Source organism: Sinocyclocheilus anshuiensis, unplaced genomic scaffold (genome assembly GCF_001515605.1).
Source record: "Sinocyclocheilus anshuiensis isolate Anshui unplaced genomic scaffold, SAMN03320099.WGS_v1.1 scaffold782, whole genome shotgun sequence".
NCBI classification, from domain to species: Eukaryota; Metazoa; Chordata; class Actinopteri; order Cypriniformes; family Cyprinidae; genus Sinocyclocheilus; species Sinocyclocheilus anshuiensis.
Genome location: NW_015546111.1, coordinates 2,546,532 through 2,557,284, shown reverse-complemented (window position 1 = coordinate 2,557,284; position 10,753 = coordinate 2,546,532). Strand labels below are relative to the sequence as shown.

Here is a 10,753-nt window from a genome sequence, read left to right as displayed (position 1 = left end):
GCCAGCTTTCGGCAATCTGACCAGCTTTTCGTGTGCTACGGTGGTTGTGCGAAGGGCCGGGCCGTGTCAAAACAGAGACTTTCCCACTGGATTGTGGACGCTATCACGGCTGCTTATACGAGCCAAGGTTTGGAATGCCCCTTTCACATTAGGGCACACTCAACAAGAGCTATCGCCTCCTCCTGGGCGTGGTCGAGAGGTATGTCTATTCAAGATATATGCTTTGCAGCCGGCTGGTCTTCCCAGAATACCTTCGCCAGGTTTTACAAGCTGGACGTTCAGTCCTTAGCCTCCCGAGTGCTGTCGGTTAGTGACTGATTCACGTTTATGCTACCTCTATTCGTGTGTTGCTGCCTCGATTATCATGTTATGTGTTATGCTGTTTAACACCGTTATCTCTGTGCAGCCCCTGACAGTAATGTTGTTGCTTCTGCCCTGTTCTCAGCGCAGCCAACGTTATTAATGACCAGATATGCAAATTTCGTATACCTGGGCTTTAGATGCTCATTGGCTTATCTCCACCTATCAGCTGCGAGCCCGCCTTACAAGCGTCACTATTGGTTGTGGGAATTGTGTGTTCTATCTTCGCTGAGTGTGTGACTTGTACAGACTTCTCGTAGCCTCTCTCACGGCGGGATTGAATATCGTTCCCATAACGGAGAAATGTCCCCTTGATGTCTCGTGAAAGCTTGAGAGGGAATGTCTCCGGTTACTATTAGGGATGCTCCGATCCGCCTTTTTCACCTCCGATACCGATTCCGATACCTAGGGTTCAGTATTGGCCGATACCGATCAATAAATATGAAAAAATATATGTATATTCCTAATCTATTATGTATGTATGTATGTATGTATGTATGGGTCAAAATTATAGAGTCAAAATTATAGATTTTTCTTTTATGCCAAAAAATCATTAGGATATTAAGTAAAAATCATGTTCCATGAAGATATTTTGTAATTTTCCTACAGTAAATATATCAATTTTATTTTTGATTAGTAATATGCATTGCTAAGAGCTTAATTTGGACAACTTTAAAGGCGATTTTCTCAGTATTTAGATTTTTTTGCACCGTCAGATTCCAGATTTTCAAATAGTTGTATCTCAGCCAAATATTGTCCGATCCTAACAAACCATACATCAATGGAAAGCTTATTTATTCAGCTTTCAGATGATTTATAAATCTCAATTTCGAAAAATTGACCCTTATGACTGGTTTTGTGGTTCAGGGTCACATATGTTTGTTAAACCATTTCACTGAGTTTTGAAGGTTTTAGGCTATCAACGTTTGAAGGGTAAACGGAGTAGTGAAGAGTTATTGAATGAAATTCCTATCAGTAAGGCTCTAGGCTCTGTTTGCTCTAGGGAACATTTCTGTACAATTAATGTAATGCAAGCATGCTAAATATTAATTAACAGCAAAATGAATCCTAGCTAAGTTTCCAACGCAGCAGTCAAAGACCTCTTGAAACCAAAATTCAACTTGTGTATTAGCTATATTCTAATTCATGGGTTTTCCAACTTTTTAATGTGGAATATTATAACAATTTAAAATAATTAAATAATTTTGCTATTTTAATATATTTTAAAATGCAATTTACAAAGCTGAATTTTCAGCGGGCATTGCTCCAGTCTTTATTGGCATGTGATCCTTCAGAAATGATAAATGTCTTTACTCTCACTTTTGAATAATTGAATGCACAATTGCTGAATAAAATTATTAATTTCTTGCATTTGAATGGTAACGTGTGTAAACAGGTGTTGGTGGGGTTGATGTATGTATATTAAAACTTATATATCTTTTGTGAAAAAAATAATAAATGTGACATTAAAAAGAACATACTGTTTAAAAACTAAATAATTGTCTTTTAGGTTATCATTGTACAAAAACAGAAGAAATTATTTAAATATTAACTTTAATAATAAATAGGAAAATATTATTAATTTAAAATGATTATTAACAATTCAAATGTATTTGTACAGCACTTTTCCCAATAAATTTTGTTCCAAAGCAATTTTTACCTCTGAAAGATCTTGTGCAAATGTACTCCTAAATATTGACAAAAATAATTCAAAATGTCATTCTCTTCCTAGAAAACAGATCAAAAACACTGATGACTCGTGTTGCACCACAGATTTTTATCCAAACAAAAGCTTTCTAGAATGAGAATATCTGGAGTTGCCAACTGCAACTCACTAACAATAGAAAATCATATTTCATAGCGGTGATGTAATGTAACCCTGTTAGTTCTTTAAATAGTCTAGAGGTGAATCACTGAATATGTTCAACTCAATAATAAACCTTTAGACTAAATTCACGACAATTCTTGCATCCTTTTAAAGCAATATTTCCTAACAGTTTGAGTAAAACAGTTTTGTGTTCTTAAATGAGTTTGACAAACAGCCCCTGCTGTGTTGAACAGAAACATAGAAACAGAGATAATGCTCACCACCTCCCTTCTTAGCCTCAGTGTCACCATGCTCTCCGTTCTCCTGAGGGGAGACGTGTGCACGGCGAAAGAGCAGCGGGAAGGAACCAGATTAATCGATTGGCGAGAACTCGATTAGTCACTTGGCAAAGACGCCACCGTGCTGCAGGGGTCACCATTGTGATCTCACTGCCCACACACACACAGAGGATCGTGGCAGGGAATGCAATGAGGAGAATTAGAGCGTGACTAGAGCCTGGCCTGTGTTATCTGCGTGAATCATCCGTCAGTTACAGTCTGCCTTATGTCGCCCTGTAGCCGCGTGCTGGCTAATTCACATAAGGCTTGCGCATGCCGTCTCCAACCTAATAGCCGTAATGAAGCCAGGGTTCAATTTACCGGACCACATAATAACGCATTAATTGTGTCAGTGAAAATGCATTAATAAAAGCGATACAACAGAACCGCGGTGAAATTAAGAGTAATTTGTAAGGACATGTCAAAAAGCACCCCGTCTTTTTAATCTGGGTCAGGGGATCTTGGTGCCAACATGAGCCTGTTCAGGAAAAACTCGCTCGCCTCACTTTTAATCGCCCATTCATGTGCAAATGAGTGGCCTCCCACCCACAGATCCTGCTTGGGAATTGTGGGAATTAGTAGTGTTAAAGTGATTCATAGTTAGATGGGTAAAATGAGAGGAGTGGACACTTAAGCAGTGAATTCTTTACCTTGGAGGTCAGTGTATGTGTGCTTTCAAACCCGGACACCTTACTCAATCGCACCCTAGCCACCTCTGACCATGTTAGCCGTGTAAGTCACACCAATGTCCCTGCCATGAACTCATCCCTCCCTTCAGCTCAGTCCACACTCAGCTGTCTCCAGCCAGGACCAGACCCATGGGCCAAAACTCAACACAGCTCTCTTCCAGCACTTGTATGGGCTGACCCGGGTGCTGCGGGCCCCTAGAGATGCACAGGGGACCTTACAGGGGCTCTGTGCACAATGGATAAGCTTATCTCCACACTACGTTACACCCTGTCTACACTTTGTTTATGAAAGGATTCATGAGACATGTCTGTGATACATTACTCAACGCTACAAAAACACGTAGAAACCTTTGAAGCTCCCCTCAGCGATCACAATCACAAGTATGATGATGATCTGGTCAGTCGCACTGGTGCTCCTAAATATGTTTTCATAGTCGCACGCAGTAGTTTTCAGTCGCAAATGCGACTGAAATGGTCGCACTGTAGAGCCCTGTGAGACTGTAGTCTTTGCAACTTCAGGGATCTTATCTATGCACAATCAGCTTGTAACACTCCAAAGAGAAAGGAAAACTTGAAATCGCATCATATGACCCCTTTAAGACATTTTTTTTTTTATTATCATAAACTGACGTTATTTTATTGTATATTGACACTAATATAATTATCAAAACCAGTAAATTGTAGGTTAAAGTTCAAGTTACTGAAGGTGTGTTTTATATTTGCAGCCGTTTTTAAACATTAAAAAATGAATTCCACCACTATTTTAGCCAATCGCACTGCCTCTGTCATCTCATCTGTGTTAATTTGTTTACATTTTCTTCACAAGATTTTGTAACATGCTGGAACAAACTTTTCAATAAATTTCAATACAATACAATTCAAATTTATAAACATATTTACTGGAAAACGATGGCATATGATGTAAAACATTGCTGATTGATTTGTAATTTTACACATTCTTATGGATGTAGACTATCAGAAGTCTTTCAACAAATCTAACTGGCAACAACACTGAGAAAACCAAACATTTAAAGTTGGAATGAAATGAAAGTAGATCTTTTCCTCTATATTGTGATGTACATCTAAGTGAAAGTCGATTGTAAGAAAGGGGCAGGGTTTAAACAGACTAAATTATTAGAGAAGTCTGGTATACATCTCACTGTAGTGAAATATGTATTGCGATGAGTAGTTGGCAGTCAGTTGGCAATCAATGTCTACAATACGCAACATTTCCCTCATTGACTCAAGACTGATCAATATTTAATTCACTCCGATGATATTTCCACCACACAAATGCTGCCATACCCTTAAAAATCTGTTGGGGTCCATCAGGATCAAACATTTCAACCTAAGTACTCAACTCATCGCTAACCTCCTCCAGATGTTCAGTCTTCCTGGAAAGCTATGCCTGTGAGCAGCACGTGCAAGTTTGCCTGTGTGTGTGTGAGAGAGAGAGTGTTATTTGATCCTCCAGGCACCACGGTGAAATGCCTTTAAAAGACCATGTTAAATGTCAGAAACACTCAGGCACACAGTGGTAGCTGCACTGTCGTGTGCGGCTCAATTTGCTGCAGCACAGAAGGAGAAATCAATATTGACCCCCTCCGCTCCCCCCTTCTTTCTACTGTTGACTGTTTGGTCCAAACAGAACCCTGCAGGTTCCATAAACACACTGCACTACAAGCAGGCCTTTGAGCATCCGTTTAATGTTTGGACAAAAACACATCACGCAAAGCTGCGGGGAGTCGGGCCACGTCACCGCTACAGATAGAAGCGATGCACAAAAGTGTGGTACAAGCTTTTAGAGCCTGACCCGAGATGGAAGACGAACGGAAGGCTGTCGAGATATTGTTTGCATTTTTTGCCTGTCTGTGTGGTTGTTTGTTCATCATGGACAGCTTTTTTTTTTTGCGCCTGCCATGAGCAGATGCTGCTCATTCCCAGAGTATGAGCTTGAACGCGCTCCCTGCCGATCTCATTAATGCACCGTGCGCCGTGCCTCCCACCGAGCACGCTCCAAACCCGAGTGCCATCAGCACAGCCCACACCTCCCTGTGTGGCACGTGCGTTTGTGTGTAGGGGAGGAGGAGGTGGTCATTGAGCCGGCCAAGTCAGTCCCCGCCACAGCATTGCTGGAAGCCCGAATGCCTGTGTTAACGTGAATTAACCGCTATGCTTGTTAGCTAATTATCCTTCGCGCTTGCTGCACGGCTGAGCACGGTCCAGACAGAAAAATTCATTATCCAGATTCTGTCCATTTCAGCCTCTCACTGAAGCTCCACCAGGCAAACCGGATTGGCGACAGATCTGAAATCAGCAAGTAGGGGTGACGAAATCTAAACTTTGAGTGTGCGAGTCCCAAGACTTATTCTCACCTGCCCTTGATTTGTCTCCAGGGGGCGCCGCCACCAGCATGTTCCTGGCTCAGGTGAAGGGCCAGAATACGCAGGAAGATATGGAAGGAGTTGGTTGAGCGGTAGAGCTGCGTGTGAGAGTTGGAGCCGACAGATGCAGGGCTACAGCAGCTCTTAGCCTGCTGCAACAGACAGAGGGGAGTCCTGCTGATACTGCCCAGCCCTGACACACCTAACCAGGGCACGGTGAAAGAGCTGTTCTGCATACACATGAAAGAAGAAGAGAGAGTTCCGAATTAGATGTAGTACTGAAGGGTGTCTTTCACACTGATAAAGTTTAAGTATCGTCTAATCGAAGCATAAGTGAAGTCTACAAATGTTTTTCAATATATTGAATATACTCTTCAAGTCCATTATTTTGAAACCCTGCAAAAAATCTGATTCAGCATGGATCTAGTCGTTATGAAACTACATCTGGTATTGTAGCTTTCATTTGACATTTTTCAAATTAATAAATTATATTATCAGCACAAGAGTTTGAGTGAATTTAAATGATTAAAATATTAATAATATAATATTAGTATTAAATTAAAATGTGAATGTGATCTTGCAGTAATGAGCTGATATTTGGACACCACAAGTTAATATAAATGTAACGTAGTATAATTAATTTATTAAAATGATCAAAACTAATTACTTTTAACTTATAAAACTTATTTACAGATTTAAATGGGGGAAAATGTGGACTTCTGGGTTCTGCAGTATGTCATGTCTCCAGTTACAGAAATAATATTTAAATGGCTATGTGATCTTGCAATAATGAGCTGATATGGACACCTCAAGTTAGAACTGATATAATAATTTATTTAAATTCTTAAAACATTATTGTTTCCCAATTTAAATGGGGAAAAACTCTGACGTAGCCATTACATCATGGCTCCAATAACTGAAATAATTGCATTAATGACTTACTAAATTTTTGCTGTAATACTCCCAGAGCGTTGTGACAGCACTGACATTTGGGCCCCACATCAAGCTCATGCTGAGGCAGCAGTGGACAACCATTCGTATCTGCTCTTCCTGTGCAGCTTTCTGAAAATTAATCATAATACTATTTACTTTCAGAATACATAATGTGCAGTGTAAAAAGGTATCTAATGCTATTCATAAACAGACAAGACAAACAAGCATATTAGCCAAATAAACACATAATACACAAGAATATGCGATATTATTTTAATCACCTTTGGATCACAGCTAGACTTCAGCAGCCCCATCACAAAGCTCCAATTATCCTCAAGTTGTTTCTGAAACAGGAACAAACTTACCAATGTAATATTCATTATTAAAATTAATAACATCTCATCATGTGATACTACAGTAGTTTGTGTTGATCTACCTCCTGTTGAGCAGTGCCGTTCTGGTTGTGCATCCTAATCTGGGCCAGGTGTGTGAGCAGCCACCAGGTGAAGCCCTCAGGATCTTTATAGTGCATGGGGAGCCCTGGGTCAGGGTCTCCTGAAGGCGTCCCCTTAAGGACAGTCTGCAGCAGGGCATTTACATAACTCCAAAAAGACTGGGTTGAAAATAAAAATCAGAATCCAGAATCATACGAAACAACCATCTATGCGGAGATTGTGTATGTGCTAACCTGAGTGTGTATTGTTTTGCTCCTGTGCTCCAGTAAATGCATGAGTAGAATCCATAATTCCTTTGTGCAGAGGCAGTGATGGTGATGGCTGTTCAGAGTCTCTGTTGGTCTCACCTAGAGAGAGAGAGAGAATGAAAGATTGTTCTACCTTCTAACCTTTACACCACAATGTTGTTATGTTTGTTAAAAACACACACACCTTATTATATTTGTTCATGGCCAGACCAATGAGATCACAGAGCAGGTTGTTGACCTGGTCTTCAAACAGACTGATGTTTGTGAGCGTCTCGCCTGTCAAATTCACGAACTGGTGCGCGTAAACTACCTGACCTTTCAAAATCACCAGGACCCAACACTCATTAGTATGACAGTCCCAGATTCAGGACCACACATGCCATCTAGAGACAGCTATTGCAACATACCCATCATCCTTTGCTCCAACAGGTGCAGGATCTCCAGAACAGACCAGTGGATGTCCAGGTGCAGATGCAATAATTGCCAAGATGGAGGAAAGAGCTGTAAAGGGGGTGACACTGTTAGTTTCTTTTATATTATAGTTCAACCAAAAATGAAAATTCTGTCTTCATTTACTCACTCTCAAGCTGTTCCAAACCTGTATGAGTTTCTTTCTTCTGTTTAATGTAAAAATATATTTTGAAAAAGGTACAACAAACAGTTGTTGGTCCCCATTGACTACTATGGAAGTCGGGGGGGACCAGAAACTGTTTGGTCACCCACCTTCTTCAAAATGCGTTCTATTGTATTCATAAAAAGAAAAAAATTCATACAGGTTTGGAACAACATGACAACGATGAGTAAATGATGACAGAATTTTCATTTTTGGGTGAACTATCCTGTTAAGCAATTTACTGTAGTACATACATAACCAGATATTGAGGAATACCATCAAAAGGCTAGAAGATATCATTTAACTTATGACAATGGCACATAGGTGTTCTGCGGTACCTTTCCCTGATGCTGAATTGTAAGAGCACTCTGGACGTTGGCTGGCAGGTTTTTGATTCGACCAATAAGCAGCGTGATACTGAAGAGCTCCTCCACCAAGACTGAGGGCAGTTGAGCCTCTGCGTCTTTAAACGGATGAACAGGACCTTCATCAAGGGATTGTGAGGGCTCCAAAAACCTGGAGAGCAAAACACAATGTGAAACCTATTTCTGATTTTACTTCGCTACTACCAAGCCACAGCAATCTGTACCTGAAAATGAAGACCTTGATATAACTGAGGAACAGCACACACTGCTGTGTCAGTTCTTCTGCCTCATAATGAAGACTGCTCGCTTGACCTGAAAGCATCAAAATATAGTTATTCATATTTCAGCTGCAAAAATACTGTTAGACTGCAACAACTCTTCCAAAAATTACTGTCTCCAGATGCTTACCAAAATCATGCGAGCTGGACTGCACCAGCGTCTCCAGTTTTAACACCTTTTGTCTGAAAGGAAAGACAGATTGTCAAATTAGCAGACTTCCTGTTTCAGCAGACAACATGGCAATCGTCCAGAGCCAACACACCTTCACTCCTACCTGAACAAGCCAAACAGAAGTTTGGTAGATTCTACCAGTGCTGTTTCTGTCACCCATGGAAAGTCAAAAATATCAACTGTGTCTCCCTCAAAATCCGCAGGAGCTGGATCGAGCTTTAACAGCAACCTAAACATAGAAGAAAGAAGATATACGCTTAACAGACAGGTTGACACAGAGTATCATCATTATAACACCAGGAGTTAGTACCTCTTCAGGGCTCCTCTGCTGATGTAGCCATTTGATAACAGTCGACCTGTCTCTTCTCTACCTGGTTCATAAGCACAGGTGAAGCAGGGAGGACGACTGGGAGCGGATTCACCATAATGATCCAGAGCAGATGGGGATACAGGTGGGGTGAGGGACTGCGAGAACTCGCCCTCCATGTCAACAGGATGGAATAGACCACTGGGAAGAGTTTTGAAAGAAAAAATAATTCAACTCTATACAATAAAAAAAAACCTTTAACCACGAATTAATCTTTTTTAACAATCATTTAATAAAAGTTGTACTCCAGGGGGGAAAAAAACAATGACTTGGCCAGGCTGTAAGGCAACCGTAAATCAGGAAAGACCAGCAAATATCTTAGGCTGGTTTACGTTATTTTCGGCAGTGAACACTTCTCTTCCAGACCTACAGCGCTAAATTGTGAGCTATCGACCTGGAAATTGTATCAGCAGAAAGAGAAACCTATCATTTTCTAACAGATACAACTATTTCAGTCACTTAGGAGGTAACAACTTCTATAATAACACTTACTTCAACATTGTTGACAACTGCTGCGTCTATGAATGACTCTCTTCCCGGTGTATCAATGCGCTCCCGCGCTACAGTCACAGCAACACTGCGCATGCGCAAGGACGTGTCGGTCATCCAAGCCGCTCTTTGATTGGTCAGAAGTTCTCGGGGGCGTGGTCAAGAACTGTAATAATATTACCTAAATGCAAACACTGATTGAAAACATCGAAAAGTTACTATGTGTTCTTGTCATTGTTGGTAAAGAAACGTATTTAAGAACGCGCAATAGATAAAACGACAATATATTGGCATTACATGCAAGAAATGTGTTATTGCCGTTTAAATCACAGCTTCAGACTGGCAGTAAAGAAATAAGAGAAGCGATTTTGAATCGTGATACATTAATAGGCTACGTCTTAAGTCCCTTGGTCTGCCCCACATTACTCCGGTCTAATTAATAACTTGTACATCACGTTAAGTAAAATTGGACTGATTTCCATATGCAGATCTATCTCCGCCGGCGGCAGCTTTGGCCATCACCATGCATACATTTAAAAGCATCTTTTTCAGTCCCGCATCTGAAAGCAGATATCTCGATTTGATAATCTTTTATTCGACGCTCAGGTCTTACCGGCTAGATTTATATGTGGATGTAACTGCATGTTAAAACATACATCGTTCGACTTTAGTTTTTTAGCTGTCACATCAAAAAGACGAACTGATGTCGTTTTGTAGCCTCTTTGTTTTATCCAAATTATGGTTGCGTCTTGCAGTACGTGGATCTGTACAGCTCAGCGCGCGCACGGACAGAAGGTAAGAAAGACAATTAAAGTCATGTCGACACTAACCCTTGTTTTCGCTGCCCGAAAAGGAGGAGAGATCGCACTAAAACGCTCTCCACCCTCTCTGGATGTGATTTTGTGATGTCTAACAAGAACAGGGCACTGAAAATGGATGCCACTTGCAAAATTTTAACATTTTAAATATTAAAATATTGCGTGCATGCAGAGGCAATTTTATTTATTTATTTTTGCAAAATATAAACTGGTTGTGTCCAAAATCCTAGCAAGCCCCCTACCAAGGAAGCATTGAAAATGCTCTCCAAATTTCCAGACAGTCGAAATGTTCAAGCGAGTCCCATTTTGTAGCCATTTTTAGTGGATTAGGTTATCCTAGAGGCTGCCATCGTCTGTCTCAATCTATTAGCTCTGAATAATTTACGTCCTTAATTTGTGAATGAAATGATGTTCCTGTGTAATCAGAACACAAGGAC

At 40.6% G+C, this 10,753-nt stretch overlaps 1 protein-coding gene across 1 annotated transcript in view; it reads right to left on the bottom strand.

Annotated features, from left to right (window-relative positions):
* The window catches only part of LOC107700675 (protein MMS22-like), a 24,269-nt gene extending 13,930 nt beyond the window's left edge, over nt 1-10,339 (bottom strand). The window contains exons 1-14 of the mRNA XM_016502410.1: nt 10,329-10,339; nt 9,502-9,664; nt 8,953-9,150; nt 8,746-8,871; nt 8,601-8,653; nt 8,417-8,504; nt 8,166-8,343; nt 7,622-7,715; nt 7,399-7,529; nt 7,200-7,313; nt 6,948-7,124; nt 6,793-6,855; nt 6,521-6,640; nt 5,570-5,808 (exon numbers count right to left, since the gene is read on the bottom strand). Coding sequence (XP_016357896.1) covers nt 5,570-5,808; nt 6,521-6,640; nt 6,793-6,855; nt 6,948-7,124; nt 7,200-7,313; nt 7,399-7,529; nt 7,622-7,715; nt 8,166-8,343; nt 8,417-8,504; nt 8,601-8,653; nt 8,746-8,871; nt 8,953-9,150; nt 9,502-9,509 — 1,589 coding nt within the window. The 5' untranslated portion in view covers nt 9,510-9,664; nt 10,329-10,339. The remainder of the gene's footprint in view (nt 1-5,569; nt 5,809-6,520; nt 6,641-6,792; nt 6,856-6,947; nt 7,125-7,199; nt 7,314-7,398; nt 7,530-7,621; nt 7,716-8,165; nt 8,344-8,416; nt 8,505-8,600; nt 8,654-8,745; nt 8,872-8,952; nt 9,151-9,501; nt 9,665-10,328) is intronic.
* Between the last annotated feature and the right edge of the window lie 414 nt (nt 10,340-10,753).